Here is a 25,786-nt window from a genome sequence, read left to right as displayed (position 1 = left end):
TTCAAGATTATTATTTACTTGATCATGATGATTTGGATTATGACGAAACTGATTCGCGGTACAAGTATGACTGATTTTTGACGTCATCTTAGACAGGTTTCTCAGTTTCCTATTTTAGATGAATAGGTACCTACTTACCTAGTATCTATTCTCTTACAAATAATTAGGTGTACGGGTCGTGTAGGAGTAACGTTTGAGTAATTTCATCGTTACGGGTACGTATGGTAAACATTAAACGTGTGTAGATAAAATAAATATGCCATCGTCGTTTGTCTAAAATTTTTTACAAACATATTAAGTAGTAATGTACGTCAAAGCATTCGAAACAGTCGATAAAGGTAGAAACAACAAACTCGTTAACATTGACGTCAGCCTGTAACCCATGGATTTAAGATCGCGCGCATGGATCATTGTCTCCATTGTATCGATTTGTATGCAAAATGCAATTTGAAACCATAATTCGTATTTGTATAATACAGCGAGTACGTGGAGTTGTCTCGCGCGCGGGCGACGCTGCAGGAGGCGGTGGAGCGGCGCGGGCTGCCCGCCTTCACCGACATCCCCGCCGCGCTGCGCTGCGCCCGCGCCGTGCTGCGCGGCGCGCGCACGCACCCGCGCCACTCGCTGGGCCACACCATCCTGCGACTCAAACGCGCTTACGACGCAGCTGGCGGAAGAAATTCTCGTCTGCCTCGCACTAAGGCCATCGATGCGCTAAAGGAAGCAACCAGGGCTTCGAAAGAACTAGCCGAACGTTGCTTACCTCCGTCGGCTGACACCATCGACTTCGAGACCTTCTGCGCAGCTGTCGCTGAACTCGCCGCCGATGCAGGTCAGTATTTTCCCCACTTTTCGTCTGTAACGCTCGCTAAAATGCTGTCGTTTTCTGCCAATGTTATGTCCATAAAGTTATTTTGATGTGGCGTATTAAGCGGTTTATGTTGACATTTTCAATGTTGTCGCTCAATTTTATACTGTCGATGAATTGCACAAACAATAGCAGAGGATTTGGCAGTGTTTTACGATCAAGTTTTGACGTGGTCACATCGTAGGTGGTTGAGAAGTTTTGGGTGGCGGGTATTTGGTAAGGGTGGTGTTTGTTGAAGGGCGCTGTAGCCCGGCGCCCGCGGCGGCGGCGGCGGACAGTGAGGGCGTGGCGTCGCGCGTGCGGCGTGCGTTCCGTTCGCTGCGCGCTTACCTCTCCCCGCCCACTCCCGGTGCGTGTGCGCACTCTGCTGCACTATACATCTCACCTCATCTCATCACCACATCCGTTTCCTGACTTAGACCAAAAATTCTTAACGAATGGAATGGCTTGCATTTACCGTCTACCTGCCACCTGCTACACCAATATTGAGGCGCTGTATAGAATAGACCTCCCACGCTCCACTCGATTCATACATTCATCATTTTAATTTTTAATCTCTTTTATTGCTCTGTATGTCTAAAGTTAATTTTTACCTGTTTAATGTCAGCTTAAGTCGCTACTTTAACTGTTTTAGTATTTTTTGCAATATATGGTGCAAAGGCCAATTAAGTTGCCATATTTATTCTATTGTTTGATGCGTTTCATTGCTTGCCACCTCCACCTTATATCATTTGCATACTTAATACTACACAGAGAAGTGACTTTCACTTGGTTTGTACTGGTGTGATCTGTTCCAATACTGTTACAAAACTGCATCAATGCAGCAAATATCAATTTATTAATATGTAAATGTAATTTGATTGCAGAATACCAAACTCGTAACAACGGCCAAGAGAGTGAGGCGACGGGCGACGAGTTGCGCAGTGAGCCGCGAGTGCACGAGCCCGCGGCGAGGGATGTCGCCAGCAACGGACTGCGGCTTGTAAACCCCCGGCTAAAGGCCTACGGTCGAAAGCTCGGCTTATTCATTCCTAAGGTACGAAACACTTCAAAATTCTAATGAAATGTTCGGTTTGAATGATTCATGAATTGCTGTTACTATGAAACATCAAGTTTAACAATAATTATTGTACTTATTCTTTACGTAGTTTAGAGTTCCCTCACCGCGATTGAATAGCCATTGAAAACATAGTTTTTGATGTTCACTTCCTTCCTTACTATTGTAAGAAATTATTATGTTAGAAATAAAATCGTTACAACAAGTAATAGGAAAGTACCTATAATTATTAAGTTACGAAATTAAAGGCATATATGTTTTATGTTATAGAACGGCGGTCACCGTCCAGCGGAGAGCAGCGGCAGCGTGGCGGCGGGCGCGGCGGACAGCGACGCCGTGTTCACGCCGGGCACCGAGCGCCGCCTGCAGCGCCTGCCCGCCATGCTCGGCGCGCCCACGCACGACGTCTACCTCGGCGGCACCTTCCCGGTAACTTACCAACGATAATACGCCTATACTCTAATTACTTACGACGACATTTTCCAAATATTGATCGTGTGGCTTATTATCTCGAATAGGAGATGTATGAAACCACAATGCAGTATTAGTAACCACCACACTTATTGCAGATGCACAGCAGTCGTCCGGAAGACGTGTTACGGCGCGAGGGCTTCACGTACGTAGTGCCCCGCGCGTGCGACTACACGCGCATGTTCTCGACGCCGGCGCGGCGCACGGCGCCCGCGCACCCCGAGTCCCCGCGCCGCGACAAGAAGCCGCGCCCGACGCTCGACGTGCCCGACGACGTGCAGCTGCGCGACCGCTCCGCCGACACGCCCGACCGACCCGACCGCCACGACCGACTCAGCGCCTCCGACTTCTACATCGTCTCGGAAGACATCACGCCCCAGCCCTTCAAAGGTATTGTAGCACATTCTCGTTTATGAACATTATCTGCTCGTATTCCACACGTTCGTCACATCGCGTTATGTTATTACAAACTCCTCTTCATCTAAATGTATATGCAATCTATTGTTGACTGATGACAATGGTGATTCTAACAAGCTACTTTTTACAGGAACATACGATGAAGATCTATTACTGGGGTCACGCGTGTTAGTGTTCGCGATGAGTGCGGATGCGCCGTGTTTTGCGGCGATGGTCCTGGCAGCCCACTACATGGGCTTGCGACCAGCCAACACAGTACTACTGGTGCAACCTATGGACCCACAGAAAGCTCATAATGTAAGCTTTAGCTCTGGCCACTATCTATAAAGTAACAATAACATCACCATCGATGGTCTCTGACAGTATAATTATATTGTTGCAGTATAGTGAAGTAGCCGTGAAGGACTACAATCGGGGCCGACACTACCTCTCGGACCTGGCGAAGCGGTCCGGCGTCCCGGTGTTCGACAACGTGGACGCGGCCATGGCGTGCGTCATCAGTCGGCTGCGGGCCACGCTATAGCACCACTCAGTGCTCGTCCTCGGGACCCGCGTACCTTAATTATATTCATATATAATTAATGTATGAAGATAACCATGTTATCTTCTCGAGTATCGATTTTTATCGGTATATCGATATAATTTAATACAGACTAGTGATAGCTGTCTGTTGTTTACTAAAATCCGCCGCTTCGAATTTATAATAATAGAGTAATAAGCACAACGCCAGTTGAAGCGAATCTCATCTCAAGAATTGGCACCTTAGTTGTGATCACGATTTAGTATCGTGTGCATCTCATAGCGAAGTTTGAGGAAGCGGCAAATCACAACTCACGAAATAAAGACATCACAAACGTAATTCATCATAAATCATAGGGTAATATTATTTTTACTTGAGTGGCGAAGAGTCTCATACGATTGTACTTATTAATTTCAAGACATTTAGTTTAGTACAAAGAATGTCTCTCTTTTACTTCATTACTCTCTATTGCATTATCTAATGTAATAAATAGATATTAAAATAAATGTTATGAATGTATGCGTGAGAATGGATGGTGACGGTAATAAGGTAATCTTGATGAGGATATAACAAATCTCTGTGATGAATTTGTCTAGGAAATTTTATAGTGAACTATCAATGCATAAGCATATAATTAGATGATAACTATACATACATATTAGTATTGTTGCAAACGCAGGTACAGGTAGCAGTCTCATGTTAATGTTATGAACAATATTGTCACACAAACATGTACAATTATTTCAAGTTTGATCAATCTGAAGACCTTGTTTGAATCGAAGTGTCCTTAAAATAGTTTGCTCTCTCTAATTATGACTCGTGACTTTCTTAGTGTATTGTTTAGAAAGAGTATGATAGACATAAGAGAGTTAGTAAAGATTCTTGGGTCAAATGATTCGACTTGTGCGTACATGTGACATGTTGGTGACCTTGAGCAATAAAGAATACACACGGTGTTATGTTGATCTTGTTTTACCGGGACTGACATGGTATTGACTATTTATACAGTAACCAAGTAGTCCCGGGAACTGCACAGTGGGTCTACTAGCCAAATCCTAAATCTTGTTAAAATCAAATTTTATTGCATGGACGAATGCTTATGTAGACGACAGCACTTTAAGAAAATTTCATTGAGGAAAAGTACAAATATCTTGCTCACGTAGCAACTTTAAGGGATTTTAGTAGTTATTATTTGAATTATGGCAATGCAAAGTTAAATTTTATAATAATTAACATCTTATACTCATTTTTTTATTATAATAAATTGTACCTTTTCTAAAAATATCTAATGTGCATCAGAGTTAATGCTTGCAAGTGGATAAATATAAAATTAGGTGATTGAAGCCACAATTCCATACCTAATTTAGGTATAACTATAATATTGAGTAGCTTAGTGGTAAATACATTTGACCCACTGTCACTAAAATCTAATTCGTAATTATAAAATTCAGCAAATGTTATTTGCTAGTCACACGCCCATTAACATTTTAAGTACTTTGTTAATATTGATCGATAGTACAAATATCTAATTTATAGAAAAATATGTCATATATTAATTGTAATTTTATGCCATGTACGCTTATTTTAAACTAAACATCACGTATGTAAATATAGAAATTTGTAATTATCAAAGTGTTTCTTTATTGTTGCCAACTGGCATCCATTCCTGACACCACAATACTTTCTCTTACCAAGAGGCGGAACTCACCCGTCACGTTGAAACGCTGTCAACCTTACTATGCTACATACTTAGGATACCAATCCCGCATCGTCGAACTAATATAAGATATGAGAAGAATTTCATGGGCCTGACCTTGTCTATTTGAGCCTGCACGAACATGATCATTTAAAATGTAATGCACTGGCAGTGTAATTATACCTATTTTAATGATGCGTGTATTGTATAATATACATTCTTCAATATTACTGAGAAATCAGATATGGAAACTTAACGAGTGACTAAAGTCCCTTGTTACAAAATCCATAAACAAAAAGACTAAAAACTCTTAACACAATTTATTTACCCTAAAACAAGCATTCGTTAAAAAACAGTCATTTTCTGTTTATCTTTTCTGTGTGATTGTTCTTTAGATATTTGTTTTTCTTTTTGCACAAGATTATTTAATTCTTTATTTTTCTCAATAATCTGCATGTTAATACTTCTGTGGCCATTGGATCCACTCGGATACTTGATTAATGAACTATTCAGTTTGATTATTTCCCTTTCAATTCGCTTTTTGTCTTCAGTTATTTTGAACTGTTCAATATTCAAGTCTTTGCTTGAAGACTGTTTAACATCCAAAGAGGTTTCAGGTTCATTGTCAGCCCCTGTCTTATCGCCCAGAGTTTTGTTAAGAAAGTTGAATACATTTCGTCTCTCTTTCTCTTTTTCTCTCTCATACGCTCTTTTGTTGCGCTCCTCTTCTTTCTTCTGTAATCTTCTGAGTTTTTGTTCCACCTATAAAAAGAAATCAGAATTTTTATAATGTTTCCTGTTTCAACAAATAAATATTTATTTACAATCAATAAATATTGTATACCTTTAATGGGTCTTGAGCTGCATTTTTTTCGGATATCGCCATGCACTGGTCAAGACTCTTACCAACTGGGAGAACGCGAGCTTCAACCGGCTGAACACGGCCATCGCTTGACGCCCCCAATCCCGTCCCCGGCACATATCCCATTGCTAACATAATTTTTGAACCAATACCCTGTTAAAGAAACAAACTTGTTAGTCATCATTTTTGTTTTCACATCAAAGTAGATGATTATTGTATCAAATGTTAATACATACTCACTCTAGTATGTCTCTCCCACTCTCCCATAGGAGATTTGTTTTCATTGAGAAAACTCTTTTCAACCAGTAGTGCATGGTTGTCACTTGATTTATCTTCGCACATAGTTTTGCTTTGTGGATATTCTGTGTCACTCAAACTATCATCTGAGTCGTCACTATCGTCCTCATCATCATCTTTAAAATAAAATTAATGCAAATTAAGTTATATATATGGAACAATAAATCAAAATACATTTTTAGTAAAAATACTTCACACAAGGCTACAGTTCTAGGGTCTTGTTACTATTAATAATTAACTACAAGTAAACCTAAGCCTTCTTCAAGAATTACTTAATAAAAAATATCAATGCAATCTTATACTAAACTACTATACAAAGCTAAAGAGTTTGTTTCGAATGCGCTCATCTCTAGAACTACTGGTTCAATTTGAAAAAGTTCTCTTGTGTTGGATAATCCATTTATCAAAATAAGCCGAGCAGAGCGGATGAAACCATAGGGAAGTAGCTAGTCAATAAATAAACACACTTACTATTCAATGGAAAAATGTCTTCAATTTTAACTTTATATTCGTCACTGCCTTGTTTCCTTTTCTCTCCTGGCTGCACACCATGTTCCAACTTTACTGAACAGATTTGTTTCTCTGAATCTATGTTCTTGATTACTCCTCTATGCCATAAGTGGTACTTTTCAGTAGATTTTTTTGCTAAACTTATATCCTGTGATAGAAAATAAAGATCATAGAATTACCTAATTAGTACTTCATGTGTGACTCAGAATTACATATACATATGAGTCATAGGTCATTAACCTGGAATGTCTACCTAAAGATCATGCAAAGATTTCATACCTCATCATCTGGTGGTTTAATCTTCATCAATATTCTACTTCCTACTCTAATTGAACTAAAGTCAGGTTCTATTGCTTCCTTTAAATGCGATAATTGTACCAGAGCACCATGGGAATATCTGAAATCAGAAATATGGCTGGAAAGTGAAGAACAATAATAAAGATTGAATGTCTTAACAGACATTTGTTTAAACATGGGACAAGAAGTAAGAACATGAAGTATATAACATTGTTTGTCACTCACCTACACTGTTCATCACTGAATTTACATTCACCATCAAGGTAAAATGGGCAAGGCAACATCTCTGCATGTGTGGGATGAGTGAATAGGACCCGAACCTACAATTAAGTTAAAATAATATAATTACTTAAGAAACAGAAATATTTTTTATAACACAGATATCTTTGTATAGTTATATTATTTGTGAATAATTAACCTGTAGATCTTGGAACTGGTCTTCATCTTGTCGGGGCACAACAGCACTGACCATAGCATTGTAAAGTCCAGGTTGGCCGCCCCACTTGTGTGTGTGATACACTGCACATTTCATGCCCAGTAGTGAAGATAACTCATCCTACAAACAGTTAACATTACTTAGTGCATTCTGTACTATATATTCAAACAAGTAGTAGGCTTTTATTAAGTAATTTTATTAGGTTGACTGTTAGAGAATGCCATATAGCATTAAGTTCGCTTTATGTACCACTATTCTATTGTATTGTGTACATTAAAGATTAAATAAATAAACTACCTCTATATCGCTATCATCACCATCAGGCACATCTTTACTGTTTTCAGATGTAGCCTCTTTAGATGTTTCATATGCACCACTTTTGGCCATCTCTTGCTGAAAAACAACTATGATAATTAAACAGTGAAAGTGTAAACATAAACAGCCAAATATTACATTGAACAATATTCTAATATTTACCATAAACAAAGCATACTCATCATCCAATTCATCTTTAGTTTCAGAAGACTGAGCCTCTGTGGTTTCTGTATTCTTAGGTATTAAAGCATCTAGATTTTCTCTAGTCAGTTGTATAAGTTGTTCTAAATCTGATTTCAAAGATAGTAGAGACTCTCTTTCTGCAGATTCAGTAACAGTGTCCAGTGATAGGTTGACCATTGCAAGCTGAAATTGTGTTAAATTTATTGTCATTATACAATTGCTTAGGTTTAGAGAAATTACCTATGTTTAGTAAGTATTTGTGATTCATAAAGTTGTGTTGATACCTGTTCTTCATACTGGTCTAAAGATTTTTGTAAATCATCCATGATTGCTCATGTAATTTAGTGTATAAAAGTTTCACAAAATGTTAGAAATTTGAGAGAGTTTAAGTACCCTTAGAGTTTAAAGCCTTCTTTAAGTTCTTAAAATGTATAACAACAATCAATTAAATAATTATAGTCCCGCATTAACTTTTCAGATATAATCAACAAATCGACCAACAGCAACAGCACAGCTTGTCTACTTATTTGACATATGAACTTGACGTGACATTGACTTAGGATGTGTCATTGAATTTTTTGACAGTACTCTACTAAGAATTGTCTATTATTGGAATGGTTACTATTAATTATGGTATAAATTACTAAAATATTGTCGACGCATTGTTACAATCTACTGGGGTAGGTAGGAAGTGCATATTATTGCGAATAGGAAGTAATAAAATATACCATTAGTAACAAAATTTTCAATGAAATATACCAGACCCGAAAGAACAGTTTGTGGATAACACAAGAATTGCTCCGTGCGGGAATCGAACCCGCTCCCCGTTGCTCGGCAGTCGGTTGACCTTGCAGTCAAATATTAACCATCATGCAGTGCATAAAATATTTGCTTTGTTTCGGTTTAAATTTATTTTATTTCAATAAAAGGTATAAGTGATGTTATATGGTACGTATATATATTATTCTATAATTAAAACAGTGGACCGTTACTTATTGTCTAACAAAATACATAGGAAGAGAAATAAATATTTTAGTTATAATTCTCTCAATGTTTGCATAGTTATTTTTTTAATTATTGCTCCAATGATTTGTTTGACTAGAACACCCGAGTAAACTTCATTATTATCAAATTTAGAGGAGACTGTTTGGAATGTTACATTCATAATATTTTTAACTTTGTCCTCAATATTATCTTCTACATCATTTGTTTTGTTATCCAATTTTTCACGAATTTCTGTTAATTCATCGTCTTTTCTTTGTAAACTACTTTCTAAATTAATAATTTTTTGTTGAAGTGCACCTTCATTGTTATCATGTTTAACTCTTTCTTCAGCATGCTGTGACTTCAAAAGTTCAATTGCACCTTGCAGATGTGATATCTCACTGGTTTTATTTTGGTTTATCCTCTCCAATTCTGATATTTTCTTTGTTAGTATTTCTATTTGATTATCATTCTGGCAAACATTTGAAGTAGTCACAGTTTCAGTATTATTTACATTTCTAGCCTTAAGTAATTCTTCATAAACTTTAATCTTATTTTCATACTCTGAGAGCAATTTCATTAATATATCTGTTTGAATATTTGAACTTTCTCTTTGTTCAAATTTGCTAATTTTGTCTAAGACTGAGTCCACTTTGTCAGTTATTCTATTCATGTTTATTCTTAACTCACTATTGCTTATCCTTTGTTCGGACATAAACATGCCAAAGTCTGCGTTAGGTCCTGTAATGATATTTGTGCTGGAGATAGGTATTAACTGGCTTCCAGAAGATGGGTAAAATGGAATGTTAGCAACTGGCTCAGTTTTTGGCACCATTGTATTCTGGTGTGTTTCTCTTACAAGTTGTGCCTCTGTCACATTTTCTATGTTACTTTTTTTCATTACACTTTTAACTGGTTTATGTCTGACATGTTTTGGTTGAATCTCAGTTTCCATTGTGTCTGATGAGTCACTGGTCCTCTCTACTGAGACAGTTCTAGTTGGTAAAACTGAATGTCCCATATTTGCCATTCTGTTTAGAATGGAAGCTTTTGTTTTTCTGTTTATAGAAGAGTCTGTATCACTTCCTTTGTCAATTTTCTCACTTTGCTCTAATGGTGCATTGGTTTTAGTGTCTACTTTAGCAGGTTCTGGTGGGCCTTGTTCTGTGTAAGAAGAATACTGTATCTTGACATCCAATTTAGACAAATGTTCTGCAATTTTATCCACTTCATCTTTTGTACCATAAATGCTCCAGTATTTTTTAAGATTATCATAGTATGAGATATATGTATTGTTTTTAATAGTTATCTCTAAATTATTTGATAATGTGGTACAGGATAAGGTAGTCTTATTAGAGTCATAAAGCACAATATTGTGGATTGCAGTCTTTTGTATCTTAACAATAGCAAAACCTATTTTTCCTCTAGATGTGTAGACATTATTGAACCTGAAAAATAAAAAGGTGATATTACTAAAGCAGTTGATATTAGATAAAATTAAATCACATCCATTATAATTCAATGGTTATAAAATACATAGTGATATAAGTTATTTACATAAAATAATCTAAAATTGATGATTTCCCAGATTCTATATTAAAATATTTATTAATGCAGAATTTATAATATGTATATACTTGTATAACAAAGATCAGACTGATAAATTATCAATTTCAAAATGTCAATTGTAATCTGAACTTACCATTCATGGCCAATAAGAGCACATGCAAATATACATTCAGTGCTTTTAGTTGGTTCTTGTTTCGGAGGAATGCTTTGAGGCTTCGGAGGTACATACTTTAATGAGTCATTTGATTTCTCTTCATTGATTTTCACAGCACTTCCAAATATGTTGGCCAAAGAAGCACTGAAATGTAAGTATTGTTACATGATTACAAGTGTTCAAGTTCTATAGGTACATTATTATTTTTAGCCGTGGTTGTCCCACAACAGGGCAAAAACCCTCCTTCCACACCTCTCTTTGCAGATCTCGGTATAGGTACATTGATTACACAAATTTCAGAACAGGTCAGTATAATGTAACAAACATAATTTTATTATAAGCTTAGACTTACCCAGCTACTGGAGTGAAGAAATCATCATCAACTTCTTCCGTTTCTAACATCCTGGTGTTTCAAATTAAATGTTTAACATAAACAATATTACTTCCACAAATAATTGTGATTGCGATAAGAGGTCAGTCAATTCTGTCGTAGGTATTGTATATTTTGTATACGAGTTGCTGAGGGTCAGTGACTTCAAATCAAATCTGCAGCTTATTTAACTGCCTTCAACACCGTACAGTAAATACTGTTAAACAACTATGCTCATGGCGATTAGACTTCCATCGTTGTATAATTATGTTAATTAAAGTCAGTAAACTAATAAAATTAGTAGATCCAATCGGCACTTTACAGTTCAACAAATGTCACTAATGTTATTGGTTTTTTTTTTGAGCGATGTGGATGATTCACATGATTGTCAATGTCACTTGAGACAAACGTCACTGTCACTCCTCTACACTAATGTTTAGTCTGCACTATGCTAGTATTTTAGTCGAGTATCTAGTAGGTCTCTCGCTGCTGTTTCAAAATCGAATCAAGAGAGCATGAGGTGAGGATATGGTGGGGCCTAGCAAGACAGGTCACTATAAGTTCGAGGGCTGCGTAAGAAGGCGAGAATGTGGTACCCACACCCTTGCATCAATGGTGTGAAATGGAAGTGGGACACAGCGGGCCGATTTTTGGTTAGTAGTCTGACATTAGACAGTCCTTATCATTCCCTCTAGGCGACAAAATTAATATCTATTAATCTCAAGAAAAATAATCTTTAGTTTGCTGTCTGTAAAATAGTCGAGTTGTTACGAGTCCAAATGTTTTTGTGTCATTAATAGCATCACTAGTGGGCCTTCAATCTATGTGCGTATTTGTACGTTTTTCGTTCATCTTATCGTTTTAAATCATTCTTCAATTTCCCATTAAAATCTAATTAATAAGTCTTGACAATTCAATTCTAGTGTTCAATCGGCTGTGATACATCATTATTGTAAATCGTGTGAAATATAATTGTAACAATGCCTGATACCTTTACTTGCATAACCTGCCAGGTGATGTTCAAAACGCCTGAATTACAACGTGAACATTATAAACAGGACTGGCACAGGTATAATTTGAAAAGGAAGGTTGCTTCAATACCGCCTGTTACTCTGGAAGAGTTTGAGCAGCGGGTAAAGGAGCACAGAGAACAGAGTCAGAATGTAAGCCGCGATGAATCGCAGTACTGCAAGTATTGTTCCAAGTTATTTAATACCAAAAATGCCTTTGACAATCATTTGAATAGTAAGAAACACAAATTATCTGAGGAGCGGTATGTAGAAAAGAAAGAAGAGGAAGGTGAAAGCGGTCATTCTGATACGGATAGTTTTGTAAAGGTTGAGCCTAGTGCTAATGTTTCCAAGGATCCTAGTAAGTTTGTTATTGTTTCTGCCGACGACTCCGGAGACGAGGACATAGAAACAGATTCCGAAATTGAAGAGGTATGTTACTTGTGGAGATGGATTATTCATAATATACAAATATTTCATTGTATTGTGCAATGGTGTTTAACAACTATTATATTATTCAAATATTAATCTTATCACTTTTAACATTATGATACTTTTTTGCTTTGTCATTACCATGGATTTTAAAAATTGTGATCTAACTAAATCTAATATTTTTCTTATATGAATCCATTTGTTTATTTTTTGTAATATTCTAATAAATGTTCTAGCTTGACTCGGATGAGTGGGAGGAATGTCGTATCAAGGGCAGTGACTCTCTGATCAAGCCTCGGGATTGTCTGTTCTGTGGCCATCATAGTAAGAACATAGTCAAGAATCTCAAGCACATGTCTGAGGCCCATTCATTCTTCATACCAGACGTAGAGTACTGTATTAATATTAAAGAACTTCTTCTGTATTTGGGAGAAAAGGTAAGGTTACACTCATTGTTTCACATGATTCTTATAAGATATTATACCTATTTGTTACTATTTTTTAACCTGAAGTGATTCCAACTTGAATACCTTCTTATAAGGACTAGTTTACATCACACTTCATATTCTTTTAACTCAAACCTAAAATGATTATTGTAAATAAGCTGTTATACCTACCTTAATAAATAAATAAAAAATGTAGTATACATAAATTCCTAAAGAAATAGTTGTATGTAGAGTACACTAATAGCCTTTGTACATGACTTTCTATAATTAATATACTAAAAAGAACTATAATTTAATGTTACCTAAAACTTAGTGGGTACATTTATATTTGCACATAAACAAAAATTGTCATCTACTTCACAGATATCACAGGGATACATGTGCATCTGGTGTAATGATACTGGCCGAACATTTTACTCCATGGAGGCTGTGCGAGGGCATATGATTGACAAAGGACATTGCAAAATGTTGCACGAAGGCCTAACCCTTGCAGAGTATGCGGATTATTATGACTACAGGTAATATAAATTCAGCTCTAATCTAATAAGCGAGGATATGTAAACCGCATTGTTAAAACATTTACAACTTAAGTAATAATTGTTTAGAAGATGAACAGTTTTACCTATAAGCTAGCTCTAGGCCTGTATTGTAAACAAAACTAATATGCTTGTACTACAAATAACTATGGATGAATCCCTAAGATACACAATGTCACGCTTTTTATCCCCGAAGAGGTAGGCAGAGGTGCACATTACCACACTTAATGCCACTATACTATGCACACCCACTTTTCACCATGTGTGTTATAAGTCCCATGTAATAAGGGCTATTCCCTGTATATCTTCTAGATCCCTAAGATCTAACAAAAAATATGTCTTATAATTTCTTATCATATTCTTATAGCTCTTCATACCCCGACCATAAAGAGGACGAGGAAGAGGAAGACGGTATGGATGTGGATGACGAAGTAGAAGCCCCCGCAACACTACAGGGTGACGACTTCCAGTTGGTACTACCTTCCGGCGTGGTGGTCGGCCATCGCTCCCTCATGAAGTAAGGCTTTAATGTATTACGCGTTAAAAAATGTTTACACAGCTGATTTAGTAAAATCACATTATCTTAGAGGTACATTTGGATCAAATATAACAAGAGTAATTTTGAAGCACTTATTATAATGCATATAAAGTTTAAATTTGTTTGTTCGGTAGATAGAAATTTTGCACATAGAAGTAAAAACAACTACCTTGAAGCGTCATTGTTTTTCGTATCTAATAAATAAATTATGAACAATACGTATACTATACGTTTCGTCACTGTCGAAATATGAATAGATACAACTACATATTTAGAAACTGGCGTTATATGAAACGTAAATTGCTGCTCGTGTATCGCAGTAAAACATATTGCGTGCGCGGCACAAAAGGTTAATTATGACCTTAACATCAGAAAGTTTTGGATGAAGCTAATTGCAGTATCAATTTAACTAGAACACAAGTCATTTGAAAGCAATTAGGGACTTAATAGCATGTATGTTTAATAAGTTAGGAACTTAGTATTATTATTAAATGCTACGATAAAATAGAGGTCATTATATGGATACCATGTTTATCAATAAATACTTTTATTTATCAGTATTAAACTCGTAGCACTAAACAAACAGAACATTAACATCAAGATAGCTTAGTCATTAGTTTTAATTATGTTACAGATATTACAAACAAAACCTGAGTCAGAACAGTCAGGCTTTAGTGAAGAAATCGGACCGCAAGCTGCACAGGTTACTTGGTGTCTACCGAGCACTCGGCTGGGCGCCCAAAGAACAGGCCTTGGCAGCTAAGTAAGTGTCAACGATCTAATGTTCAACAACACACATCACAACGTCACGCCTTTTATCCCCGAAGGGGTAGGCAGACGTGCACGTTACGGCACGTAATGCCGCTATACAATGTACACCCACATAAGTCCCATGTAAATAGGCTATGATCGTATTGCCATACAATGGCACAATTGTAGACTCGAAGATCCGAAAAAAGCCCAGCAATATTTTACCTGAATCGACCCCGAGATTCCTTATCCAGCAGTCGCACTTACGTCCACTCGATCAACGAGGCAGTCTGTCAATCGAATATTCAAATATCAATATTTTTGTTTTCTTATCAACCATTTAAAGTCAAAGTCAAAGCATTTATTTCAATTAATCCTAAATTAGGCACTTTTGAAACGTCAAATTGAATTGTCCGTCAGCCTGTCAGTCAGTGAAGCTATGCGCAAAATTAAAAAATCTGTGATTTTCCAATGAATATATTTCTTTTTCAGAAAAGCGCGTGACATTCACTTTATGAAACGTGTACAAGCGAAGTGGCAGATGAAGATGTCTCTAAAGAACAATAAGTTCCAGAAACATTACAGAGCTCAAGTCAACTTCTAAAGTATAGTCAAATTGTTTCTATATGTTATCATACGTTTCATTAGAATTTTAATTTCATTTAGCTCCATTTAGGGCAATATTTTTATTCAAATTCCTAGTTCAGTTTTAATTTGCAATATTATAAGACTGGCTATGATCTTACAAAAATGAGCTTAAATATATTATTAATTACATTTTATGGCAAAAACTATGATTTTAATACATTGGTAAATTAATATGTTAGATAAATAAAAGTTTGACCTTTATTTACTTTCTAATATTCACATAGCCAGTCGTGTTAGACCGATATGGTCAGTAAGTCATATTAATAAGCAATTTCTTATGAGATAGGGCGGCAAACGCGTAGATACATCATCTGTACCCTTAGTACGAGTTGGCTTTGCGTTAAACGTTCTGATTGGCCGACGCGAATGAACTAACCAATCAGCGCCGGATGCGTTCTCGTTTCGATCTCGTTAAACGTAAAGCAAACTCGTACTAAGGGTACAGATTGTATTTGGTAAACAATCAGTGCCGCCCATGGACACCTGCAACACCAGAATAGTTGAAATGCGGCCTTTTTGGATAGGGATTTAAGAATTAGGCCTCCGGTAAACTCACTCACACGGCTAATCACAACGAGAGCGTTGTTTCACGCCGGCTTTCATATCACTCTGTTCGACATGGCCCATTCGTGCCGAAGTATGGCTCTCACACTCAACAAGATGCAATTGGCCATTCCAGTAAAAAAAAAAATGACAATGTGCAAACGTTTTACGAAAGAAAAACTCGTACACACAATTATTATTATTACTTGTTACACTTTTATTTAGTTATTGTTCTAAAGGGCCTGTTTCCCTATTTCTAAGTTCATGTGACTGACGGATAGTCTGACGTATTTGCATAAAACTTAAAATGTTAAATGTACGTTATGCTAAAGGTCCACTGATCCGCACCGTACGGACCGCTCATCGGCAATGCCTACATGCGATGCGTACCGATGACGTCATACGGAATGCCGATGCCAAAAATCCGAGTGAAAGTGGTATCGGCAATCCGATTGCTGTCGATACAGTGGACGCAGTCTGAAAAATTAATCCGTTTGATGCAATCCGTCTGATGCGTACAATGCGGGTCTGTGGACGCTAACCTTAATAGAAACTTCGAGAAACAGGCCCTAATTAGAAGAAAGACGCGCAGTATCATTGTTAGTGATAGTGAGTGATGAATGTATCGTAGTGTGGATGTATGTATAGCACGTAGTAAATAAATGAGTACAAGTTTGGATCGTATCGTGTGCTTGTGTCATGTCTGTTATGTAAAAAAGTAAAAAAAAAACAATGTTATAATGCCATAATGCCTTCTCCTAAACTTGTTTTCAATTACAAACATGTGAATATTATCAGACGAATTTAATCAAACCTATCAACTTTTACGAGTTATAAATTTTAATCCATTACTGTTTATTCCAATTTTGTTATTGTTATATTATTTGTTAAAGGATACGTAACTATATGTTTGTCGTGTGAATATTTACGTATGGCATGTCTTTAATGGGAGCTAGTAAACGAAAAGTTGACAACGGCTCTTAAAATATTGTTAGCACCAATCTATGGTTGTGTTTTTAGAGCATAAATTCCATTGACCACCAAGCCAAATCTGGCTAAAACTTAAGTGTACTTTGATTCTAACCTATCTTAGAATTAGGAGATAGGAACTTCAAGAGATTAGTTAGAAACAGGTATTCTTATGGGTATAGATCATGTTATTTAATTTCCGACGAAAAAAATACGAAATGTACCTATGTTATTATTAATATGTCACATTCACTGAAGAAATTACTTAAGCATTACACTGTACAAAAACAAGGATGTAAATATTGTAATGAATATGAAATAAAAAAGCAATAGCAATAACCATACAAATATCCTGTTTTATTCTACTTCGCCGGACACAGATCACGCGGTGGACGGTCCAGATGTCGCTTCCGTCGTTATTGGCTTCTCGGTTGTTCGTTTCTTCTTTCCCATCGCCAATTTCGATATCATTTTCACTTTGTAATGTTTTCCCTTCGTTTTTTTGTCGTTTTGCTCATTCAGAGCTTTTTGTATTTCATTCTCGTTGTGAGTGTCTGCTTGGTCCGTAGACCATGGGATCTTTACTGGATCCCTGTCTATAGTCAAACTTAACTTGTATAGAGGTAAGGTGTTAATTTTCCCTTTAAAATAGTAATCTATTATTTTGGTTAGTGAATCATCGATAACGTAACGAGATTTTATATCTGGTATTGAATTAATGTATTTATATAATGTAGTTTTTGTTTCTTCATCTATGTTGTTGTCTGCCAGTGGTTCCAGACAGTCAACTACTGCAATTATACCTATTATCTGCAAGTAATTTGCGAGTTTATTTAATTTTTAACTTCATAAATAAAAAAGAGTATTCTATATGAGGTCTATAGGTAATAACAACGATATTAGCAAGGCTCCCGATTTAGGAAGAAATCTATTTTATGTAAGATATGGAACAATAATTTGTGCTTACACATTATCGAATTGCCTAGCCTACTATTATGTACCCTGCTGCTAATACGTAACGATACCAAAATAATTTTGTTTGTTTTAAAATGTTCCATATTTGCCAATCCTTATAAACAAAGTTATACCATAGTCGATTGATTCAGTAACTCACCAGAAAAACAATCATCTTCGTAAGAACATAAAAAATTTAAATACATGTACCTATAAATATCTTGGAAACATAATGGAAAAGTCAATAAAATTCAGCTTATGAATTTAATAACCAAGTCCGTTACGCTGATTTGAAGTCGATTCTTATAACGCTTAGCATACCCAGTTAGCAATAAAATACTGCATCTTTAGATAATACTTTATTGTGTTTGTGAGCAACTTGTATAAACGTCGACTTCGCACAAGGTCGTCACTAGTCAATGCAACGACTATCTTAGTAATTTGTTAAATTTTTTGTCAGTTATACATACATACTTAGTAAACCTAAAGTCTGTAATATAATAAAGGTACATAGTTCAATAAGTTGACCAGGTTAGTAGGTATAACATAGATATATAAATGTACTATATTAAATAAAAAATAAACGATAACAAATATAGAGAAGTGAGAAATGTTGAAACATTGTCATTATAGCAACATTGTTGATACGTGCCAATCAGTCGTTAATGATGAGCTTGGGGGTCTTGTATGGGCAGGTCGTTCACTCCACGAGGTGCGGTACCTCGTCTCGAGAAGCCCAGCGCTGCCTTCAGCACACAGAGTCCAGCCTCAATGGTTTGTTTCCTGTCATTTTCGTTGCCAAGGGCAGGGTTGATCTCTACGAGGTCCACAGCCCGCAGGCGGCCGGTTGCGTATACTATCTCCATGAGATTGATAGCCTCGCGAAGGGAAAGGCCACCACGAACTGTTAGAAATTAAGAAATTAAGAGTTAATAATGGAATATGTTTTTATTTGATGTAATGAAAACATTTCACTTAAGATTGTCCGCTTTACTCATTGTATTCTTATTTAGTGGGCATTGTATTGTACTTACTGGCACAGACATATGCACTTGAATGTTGTGTAAATCATTAATTTATGTAGATTTATAATAGCTTGTGTCTTTTTCATTTCTTGACTTTCAATGTTTGTGTTGTTGATATGTCAAATAAATAAATCTTATTTAGTTAATGATGTTATCTAGATAGTTAACTACATAGGTTTTGATTTGGAAATCGTTCAAATTCACGTATTAAGGTGTGTATGAGTACTAACCGGGAGTGCCAGTGCTGGGTGCTTCCAATGCATCCAAAGCATCGATATCGAAGCTGACGTGGATGGGCCGCTTGTTTTCAGGATCCAATTTCTTCAGCACGTGCTCTATTGATTTCTTAATTCCATGTCTATAAGAGAGCACACAAATTAAGATAATATGAAAACAGAAAGACCGTCTCTAGCAGAAGCTAGTTATTAATAAGTAGTGTGGGAGAGCCATGCTTCGGCACGAATGGGCCGGCTCAACCGGAGTGATACCACGGCCTCACAGAAAACCGACGTGAAACAACGCTTGCGTTGTGTTTCGTTGTGTGAGTGAGGTTACCGGAGGCCCAATTCCCCCCTTCCCAATCTTCCCCATCCCCGATTCCCGAACAACAACCCTTAAATTCCTAACTCCCAAGAAGCCGGCAACGCACTTGTAAAGCCTCTGGTGTTTCAAGTGTCCATGGGCGGCGGCGATTGCTTACCATCAGGTAATACGTCTGCTCGATTACCGGCTTGTTTCATAAAAAAAAAAAAAAAAAAAGGTATCTGGTATACTCACTCTTCAACGTCTTCCATGGCAAACGTGGGTATTTTGTATTTTTCAATAGCTAGCCTCTCGTAATGGTCCACGGATCGCAGGCCTATGTATCCTAAGCTCTTTATGGAGAATCTGCAAGGAGAAAAGATGATGAAGAAACAATAAAAAATAGATATGTAGATAGAATAATTAATAAAATTTTGTTTAAAAAAAGAGAACCGCCTAAAACTTTCTTTAGGGCCTCCAATTTTAAGTCAGATAATGTCCTTAAAACCATCTATTAAGGCTGAAAAATACTATCCTGAAAACCGCATCACAATCGGTTCAGCCAAACAAGGGATAATCGCGCACAAACAAACATACATAAGTACATAGGGGTAAAATTGAGAACCTCCTAATAGTAATTACTTACTACTTATTAAGCCAGTACTTTAGGTATAGGTATTATGATGAAAGTTAGAAAAAAATAATCTAACCCATGGATGAAATGGATTATAGTTTATGTATGTTTTTTATTACCACGACTGTGGCAAAAAGGTCACGGTCCACCTGATGGTAAGTGGTTACCAAAGCTTGCAACAACCAAGACATTACCTACATTTTTGCGCTTTGCGGACCTTTAAAAACCTATTTATTCCCTTCTTAAAGAAACCCATATTGTAAATATAGTATTGTAAACTTACAAGGGCTCCTGCCAGTCCATTGTTGGTAGGTAAGGCCAATAACCGCTGAATTCCTTGACTAGAAGAGCGACTGGCATGCCGTGTACAGAGCCAGAATCCGAAGTTTTATTGGTGTTGATATCTGCATGAGCGTCCACCCAGATCAGGATCATGTCATTGTTTACTTGGTAGTGGCCGTCTACGGTGCCTGGAATGGTGAAAGACATAGGTAGTATCAAAATCATGAAGAGTAGGTACCTAGTGTCCGGAGCTGAGGACTACCTAGCGGTTACCAGGGCTCCGGCTCGAAAAGCAGAAGAACAGGGTGTTTTATTTTAGTTAGTAAGAGTCTGACACACTCTCAGACCCGAATGATTTTCCCCCCTTAAAAAAGGTACCTAGTGTTTTTGAGAGGTGACATTAAGCAAATATTTATAAAAAGAGATGTAAAGGCGCGCTCCATCATCGGCCACATCATTGCTTACAACCAGGTGAGATAATGGTCAAACGATATCCTGTTAAATTAAAAAAAAATCGCATGAGGACGTTTTATTGTTTAGTCTGTAATATGTAGTTGTATCTTGTACTTGACTAATGTCCGTTCGTGCCATTTCCCGCGAATTCCACAGAGAGCTCCTGGGAATTCTCGGGAATGCGTGAGGAGGCGTCTAATTTTTTTGGCTCGTATTTATTAAGCAGTTGATATTAAGTTCATTATGCTGTGTACAGTTTCATTGTTATGAAGTCGTTCCGCAGTGGTATAAATTATGCCTATGGACGACTTAAAAAATATTGAAGTACTGTAAAATGGAGTGAAGCGAATTCGAGGGGTGAATAGATACCGAAACGAGGTGAATAAATGTTGGAAAAATGTCCTAACATACCCCTCAATTTCAACTCACCCCGTTTAACCGGTAGATACCTATTTTATGATAGATTTTGGACAGATGTATGGAGTTTTCTGGCCGCTGGGCCAGGAAGGTGACTGAGTGGCGACCGCGGACCGGAAGACGCAGCGTGGGCAGACCTCCCGCTAGGTGGACCGATGACATTGCTAGAGACGCGGGGAGCCAATGGATGCAGGTGCCGGCTTGTCGTTCTGCGTGGAGGACAAAGGGGGAAGCCTTTGTCCAGCAGTGGACGTCTCTCGGCTGATGATGATGATGATGATGGAGTTTTCTATCAAGAACATGATCGTTGATAGCGTGCTATGTAGTAAATAATTAGGGTATTTAAGCCTTACCGACTCCGATGGAGTGGTCACCCCCAATGGTGACAACGACTCGGTCATCTCTGAGGACTTGAGAGACGCGTGCTGACAGCTTCTTGTTGCAGGCTGACACGAGCGCCAAATGTGCCATGTTCTCCATTTTCACTTCTTCGATACCAGGCGTCTCTATGTCGCCATAGTCTTTTATGTCCAGCCCATCTTAAATAACAATATTAATCAGGAATCTGGTCAATAATAATTTTAATTAATTTACATAGGTAGTGGTAGTGCAATACAATACCTACAACTAAAAATCAGGCGTTTTACCTATGTTTGATTCAATTCAATATCTATCAATAGAAATATCTCATTTAAAACATTAATCACACTTGAAAAATCATACACATTTTTACAGATACGTTAGGTTCGTTCTTTCATAAAATTGAAAATCAAAAGTGGATGAATGAGTAAATGTCGCGCAATTTCATTGTTTACGTATTTGTTACGTGTAGGTCAGAATTTAATTTAATTTCTACGAATCTGTATTAGATCTTAACACACTATTTTACATGAGAGATGGTGGCTAACTTATTTAACATTATACTAGGTAAGTTATAATAAATAGCATATTTGATACAGTTCTTGCAAGTTTCAAAGTTAAATTATTGATAAACAATAGCGCTTGTTTACGAGTATAAAATTATTACAAGTTAGCTGGAGAGAACTATTTCTTTGTTACAGTGATTAAGAAGCATGTTGTGTTAACCGCCTTTAAAGATTTTTAGTACTTAATATAAAATAATGAATTACCGATTTCACTTAGCTGCTCTATGAGACCGGCATACCGCAGGGCCGCGGGTGCCACGCTTACGCCATATTTCTTCTGGCCCTTCTCAAAAGGCACACCGATGATGCCCACTCTCTTTAAAGGCTGCCATTTCTTCTCTTGGCTCATGTTTCGCACTAGCACCTTAAATATATTCATTTTCGTTTTTACTTTATTCACAAACATCTTTACTACAAGAACTTCACACATCTGATGACATGAGGTCGCTCTCTGCGGCTAAATATTGCAGCTTATCGTAAGGGGCCCAATGTCAAAGGGCACATATTATCGTTTTCGAGCAATTTTTTATAAACAACATCTCATCAATTTTATCAATAAGATAAAAGATAATAGTGATCTTAGAATTTGTGTGTTATAGTATTGTAATGTGAATGGGATTTCATAATTCATAATAATCAGTATTATAAAAAAAGTTAGCACCGTAACATTGGTACGACTACTTACGTACGGGAACAAATGGAGAAATGATATTTCAATGATGTCTCACGATAGTAAAAAAATATATTTCTAAAATAAAATATCATAAAATTACAAGATTGGAGTATCAAATAAATAATCCAAAAGTAATTTAATAATGTGATTAAAACAAACTGCTTCCTTCGAATGTTTCTCAATACCACACTGTATAACACAAATGCACTGTATATCTTAGTAAATGGTCCACTCTCTCGAGAGCTCACAACTGTATTGAAGAAAGTGTTTATATAACGTCAACCAGTAGAGGTACATTGCACTTTTGCGATGTATTAAAATAAACTGGACAAGCAGCTATTATCTGTATCGGTTCAAAATAATATGCACATGGTGCGTGTACTTACTGGATCTCGCTCGGACTATGTGTGAGCTTCCAAACGCTTCATCTCCCTTTTTTATTTAACACCTTTTTGATGTTAACTGCCGTCACTAGTTCTAGATCGTAATACATGCTAATTTCCGATTGAATATTAGCGAGTCGATATGTATCAGAACACGTGCTAATTTAATCATTTTAGTTCTTTCATTACACAAATAGGAAAACAAGTGATTAATTTTCATGAAAGCCATTTACTAAGCATCATCAATATACAAAGAAGTTGTAATGGACTTGCTTTCTTGCCACTGGCATTTGTGCTGCGCATTTGAGCAACCACGTTTGGTTTAATTTCGGATTTATGTATCCACGGCAAGTACGGTCCAATGACGGTAAATATGTTGTATTTAATTCCCAAGTTTTTCATTGATAGGGTCCCGCAGGGAGTTGCGGTAATGCCAACAAGTTCACTGCCGAGCAGCACTGGGGCGCCGATGCCGAACTCGTACGTGTAGGTCCTCGTGTACGTGGAGTACTCGATACCACACACGCAATAGTACCACTTGGGGTTCGTGCATGGGGTCTGATGGTACGCTTGATGCTGTAGTGCTATCGTATCAGACGCGCCGATTCTACCATATCCAACTGCAATTAGCTTTTTCTCCTTTAACTCGGAAGCGTAATAATTCCCAATATCAGCGGAAATAACAAAAAGTTCCAGAACTGGGGGCAGCACAAACACCAAGCCTATATTACTGTGCATTCGGGTGACATTGGGATCTGTCGTTTTCAAGTCAAATATGTAGTCTGCGTGCAGCTTCGTGTACGCTACATCAAATACGGACGTATTATTAAGTCTTTTGTTGTACATGGCTGTGTTTAGCAAGACATATTTAGGGTCGTATGAAACGCAGCTACCCGATGTTAGTATCGACCGCTTGCTGATGATGCTTCCTGTGCAGATATAGTCTTTGGTGCCGCTTAGGAGACCGACCACGTACGGATACTCTTCTGCTAAGGCCTCTATTACCCTCCAGTCTTGAGGATCCGCTGTCGAACTGATCTTAAGCGACAATACTTGTTGTATGATCACAATAATTAAAAGGGCTTTGGTAACATGTCGCCACGTCAGAAACATAGCAGTCCAAGTGAACGAGCATTTGATTATTGTTTAAAATACTAATACATGAAGTAAAATCATTTCTCAAAACTATTCTATCAAATAGCTGACAGCTGACATTTTGTCTTGATAGTGACAACAATTTTTTTATTGTTGGGAAAGAGTTTGCATTTTTTGTCATTGGTTTTCATCTTATTTTGTTGTTTATCCCGATCAAGACGCCAATTAGCTCACGTAATTAAATTATAGGAAATATATTTTTTTATACTTAACATCTACCTATATCAGGTAATTATACTTCTTACTTTAAAAAATTGGTGCTACTTCTTACTTTTAAAAACATGGTTTCCTACCCAAGTCATGATAATAATAAGAAGTAATTAAAATTAAATAGGCATTCATTGTTAACTATTCTGTAACGGAATGTATACAATATTTCCAACTACAGTTCGATAAGGTAGATGACTAATTTTTATTTTAATGTCCGCCTTGTAGATGATTTTAAATTATTATACACGTATTTTTTATTTTCACTCACATTTTATACTTACGTAGAAATTACGTATTTGCTCCCACTTTAACTTTGATTCGTTTAATCTAAATGTTGTTATCTTCTAAGATGTAGTGTCAGTGTGGTTTGTTTATCCTTGGGTATACAAATATACAGGTTTTGGCGGAATGTTGCAAGCAGAAGGACATTTTGTTGCGTCTCGCAACAGTTTGACCCACAATACAAAATTGGCTTTAGTCGGTTATTACTATCGGGACATCCATGATCAGAAATGTTATGTAGAACCACTGCTGTAGCCGCCATGTCAACAATATTCACGTGTTAATCTTATTGACAATGTCAGCAGCATTTGTCATGCTATGCAGCAGTTTTGAGAACTACAGAAACTACAGAAACTAAACTAAATCAGCAGTTTTGAGAACTACAGAACCATCCAAGTCTTTGTCGAGTCTCGGCAACTTGAGACTAACTCAAGTTATAAAAAATAATTATTAGGGACCTTCGTAACTTATTTTACAGTCAAGGCAAAAACTAAAAGAGTTCTTGTTATACAGGTGTTCTTCAGTTGTTAAGGGTACTTGCGGGTTCCTCTCAGCAGTGCGGGCTGCGTGTCTTATCTAGACTATCGCGGATTACAGACCTCCTTACGGTGCACTTTTTGCGGTGGTGAGCCTAAAAACAAGCGCGTCGCCTGCTCCGTGACATACCAACAGTCGTGAGAACTGATAAAAGTTATTTTCATTATGGTTCTTTATAATAATGACTAACAGTTACCCGTGACTTCGTCCGTGTACAATAATGACTTGTGGAAGAATTTGCGCTTTTGAATTTTCTGCTATAAACCTTACGGAGTTCGAGACCTTTACAACAAATGCAAAACCATGGAAATCGGTACGTGCGTTCTGGAGTTATAGCGTCAGGAAGGAAAATCCGACTTATTTTTATATTATAGCTGATGTAATGATTTCAGATGTCTCTTGAAAGTATGGAATTTGATGTAGATTCGGTTTTTGGTAATAGGTTCTTTTTTATT

General features: G+C 37.0%; 7 protein-coding genes across 28 annotated transcripts in view; 2 read left to right on the top strand and 5 right to left on the bottom strand.

Moving 5' to 3' along the window:
- The window catches only part of LOC118262565 (uncharacterized), a 49,422-nt gene extending 44,457 nt beyond the window's left edge, over positions 1-4,965 (top strand). For 14 of the 18 annotated variants that reach the window (XM_050697624.1, XM_050697621.1, XM_050697615.1 and 11 more), the window contains 7 exons: positions 480-832; positions 1,107-1,217; positions 1,735-1,904; positions 2,196-2,354; positions 2,495-2,786; positions 2,944-3,110; positions 3,196-4,965. In XM_050697624.1, the coding sequence (XP_050553581.1) occupies positions 480-832; positions 1,107-1,217; positions 1,735-1,904; positions 2,196-2,354; positions 2,495-2,786; positions 2,944-3,110; positions 3,196-3,336 (1,393 nt within the window). In that variant the 3' untranslated portion in view covers positions 3,337-4,965. The remainder of the gene's footprint in view (positions 1-479; positions 833-1,106; positions 1,218-1,734; positions 1,905-2,195; positions 2,355-2,494; positions 2,787-2,943; positions 3,111-3,195) is intronic. The other 4 variants (XM_050697623.1, XM_050697619.1, XM_050697617.1 and 1 more) reach the window with 1 other exon arrangement.
- LOC118262566 (zinc finger CCCH-type with G patch domain-containing protein) lies at positions 4,058-8,441 on the bottom strand. 3 transcript variants are annotated; one of them, XM_035574046.2, is made up of 10 exons: positions 8,214-8,441; positions 7,909-8,112; positions 7,729-7,824; positions 7,414-7,551; positions 7,221-7,315; positions 6,978-7,095; positions 6,660-6,846; positions 6,132-6,304; positions 5,874-6,044; positions 4,058-5,791 (listed from the first exon to the last, which is right to left on the bottom strand). In XM_035574046.2, exons 1-10 carry the CDS (start codon positions 8,253-8,255, stop codon positions 5,375-5,377), a joined length of 1,641 nt encoding a protein of 546 aa, XP_035429939.2. In that variant the 5' UTR covers positions 8,256-8,441; the 3' UTR covers positions 4,058-5,374. The 3 variants fall into 3 exon arrangements, with proteins under 3 accessions (XP_035429939.2, XP_050553582.1, XP_035429940.2); XM_050697625.1 differs by having other exon boundaries at positions 8,323-8,430; XM_035574047.2 differs by lacking the exon at positions 8,214-8,441 and having other exon boundaries at positions 7,729-7,835; positions 7,909-8,048.
- Positions 8,442-8,865: 424 nt separating this feature from the next.
- On the bottom strand, positions 8,866-11,346 carry LOC118262322 (FK506-binding protein 15). The gene is made up of 3 exons (XM_035573573.2): positions 10,989-11,346; positions 10,616-10,780; positions 8,866-10,361 (listed from the first exon to the last, which is right to left on the bottom strand). The coding sequence occupies exons 1-3, from the start codon at positions 11,036-11,038 to the stop codon at positions 8,966-8,968; spliced, it is 1,611 nt and encodes a 536-aa protein (XP_035429466.2). The 5' UTR covers positions 11,039-11,346; the 3' UTR covers positions 8,866-8,965.
- Positions 11,347-11,803: 457 nt separating this feature from the next.
- LOC118262323 (cytoplasmic 60S subunit biogenesis factor ZNF622) lies at positions 11,804-17,226 on the top strand. The gene is made up of 6 exons (XM_035573575.2): positions 11,804-12,448; positions 12,685-12,885; positions 13,258-13,412; positions 13,798-13,947; positions 14,603-14,731; positions 15,211-17,226. Exons 1-6 carry the CDS (start codon positions 11,987-11,989, stop codon positions 15,320-15,322), a joined length of 1,209 nt encoding a protein of 402 aa, XP_035429468.2. The 5' UTR covers positions 11,804-11,986; the 3' UTR covers positions 15,323-17,226.
- On the bottom strand, positions 17,215-18,147 carry LOC118262326 (uncharacterized). Its single transcript, XM_035573583.2, has 2 exons — positions 17,993-18,147; positions 17,215-17,688 (listed from the first exon to the last, which is right to left on the bottom strand). Exons 1-2 carry the CDS (start codon positions 18,005-18,007, stop codon positions 17,260-17,262), a joined length of 444 nt encoding a protein of 147 aa, XP_035429476.2. The 5' UTR covers positions 18,008-18,147; the 3' UTR covers positions 17,215-17,259.
- A 31-nt stretch (positions 18,148-18,178) lies between these two features.
- LOC118262324 (arginase, hepatic) lies at positions 18,179-23,288 on the bottom strand. Of its 3 annotated transcripts, none has more exons than XM_035573580.2 (7): positions 23,151-23,288; positions 22,296-22,455; positions 21,519-21,704; positions 20,297-20,483; positions 19,635-19,745; positions 19,088-19,215; positions 18,179-18,736 (listed from the first exon to the last, which is right to left on the bottom strand). In XM_035573580.2, exons 2-7 carry the CDS (start codon positions 22,438-22,440, stop codon positions 18,495-18,497), a joined length of 999 nt encoding a protein of 332 aa, XP_035429473.2. In that variant the 5' UTR covers positions 22,441-22,455; positions 23,151-23,288; the 3' UTR covers positions 18,179-18,494. The 3 variants fall into 3 exon arrangements, with proteins under 3 accessions (XP_035429473.2, XP_035429470.2, XP_035429469.2); XM_035573577.2 differs by lacking the exon at positions 23,151-23,288 and adding an exon at positions 22,777-23,113; XM_035573576.2 differs by lacking the exon at positions 23,151-23,288 and having other exon boundaries at positions 22,296-22,538.
- A 75-nt stretch (positions 23,289-23,363) lies between these two features.
- LOC118262325 (uncharacterized) lies at positions 23,364-24,260 on the bottom strand. Its single transcript, XM_035573582.2, has one exon. The coding sequence runs from the start codon at positions 24,258-24,260 to the stop codon at positions 23,364-23,366; it is 897 nt and encodes a 298-aa protein (XP_035429475.1).
- Between the last annotated feature and the right edge of the window lie 1,526 nt (positions 24,261-25,786).

Source organism: Spodoptera frugiperda, chromosome 12 (genome assembly GCF_023101765.2).
Source record: "Spodoptera frugiperda isolate SF20-4 chromosome 12, AGI-APGP_CSIRO_Sfru_2.0, whole genome shotgun sequence".
Lineage (NCBI taxonomy): Eukaryota > Metazoa > Arthropoda > Insecta > Lepidoptera > Noctuidae > Spodoptera > Spodoptera frugiperda.
This window is presented reverse-complemented; position numbering and strand designations above follow the sequence as displayed.

Excerpts from the sequence above, each read along its gene's own strand:
- LOC118262566 (XM_035574046.2), bottom strand. The coding sequence starts at position 8,255 with ATGGATGATTTACAAAAATCTTTAGACCAGTATGAAGAACAG. Across the intron at positions 6,045-6,131 it reads AGTGGGAGAGACATACTAGA|GGTATTGGTTCAAAAATTAT; the intron begins GTGAGTATGTAT and ends TTTCTTTAACAG. Across the intron at positions 5,792-5,873 it reads CAGCTCAAGACCCATTAAAG|GTGGAACAAAAACTCAGAAG; the intron begins GTATACAATATT and ends TTCTTTTTATAG.
- LOC118262322 (XM_035573573.2), bottom strand. The coding sequence starts at position 11,038 with ATGTTAGAAACGGAAGAAGTTGATGATGATTTCTTCACTCCAGTAGCT. Across the intron at positions 10,781-10,988 it reads TTCTTCACTCCAGTAGCTGG|TGCTTCTTTGGCCAACATAT; the intron begins GTAAGTCTAAGC and ends CTTACATTTCAG. Across the intron at positions 10,362-10,615 it reads GCTCTTATTGGCCATGAATG|GTTCAATAATGTCTACACAT; the intron begins GTAAGTTCAGAT and ends TTTATTTTTCAG.
- LOC118262323 (XM_035573575.2), top strand. The coding sequence starts at position 11,987 with ATGCCTGATACCTTTACTTGCATAACCTGCCAGGTGATGTTCAAAACG. Across the intron at positions 12,449-12,684 it reads CAGATTCCGAAATTGAAGAG|CTTGACTCGGATGAGTGGGA; the intron begins GTATGTTACTTG and ends TAAATGTTCTAG. Across the intron at positions 14,732-15,210 it reads GAACAGGCCTTGGCAGCTAA|AAAAGCGCGTGACATTCACT; the intron begins GTAAGTGTCAAC and ends TTTCTTTTTCAG.
- LOC118262324 (XM_035573576.2), bottom strand. The coding sequence starts at position 22,521 with ATGTGTGAAGTTCTTGTAGTAAAGATGTTTGTGAATAAAGTAAAAACG. Across the intron at positions 21,705-22,295 it reads AGAGCAGCTAAGTGAAATCG|ATGGGCTGGACATAAAAGAC; the intron begins GTAATTCATTAT and ends TTGTTATTTAAG. Across the intron at positions 18,737-19,087 it reads ACCCAGCACTGGCACTCCCG|TTCGTGGTGGCCTTTCCCTT; the intron begins GTTAGTACTCAT and ends AATTTCTAACAG.
- LOC118262325 (XM_035573582.2), bottom strand. The coding sequence starts at position 24,260 with ATGTTTCTGACGTGGCGACATGTTACCAAAGCCCTTTTAATTATTGTG.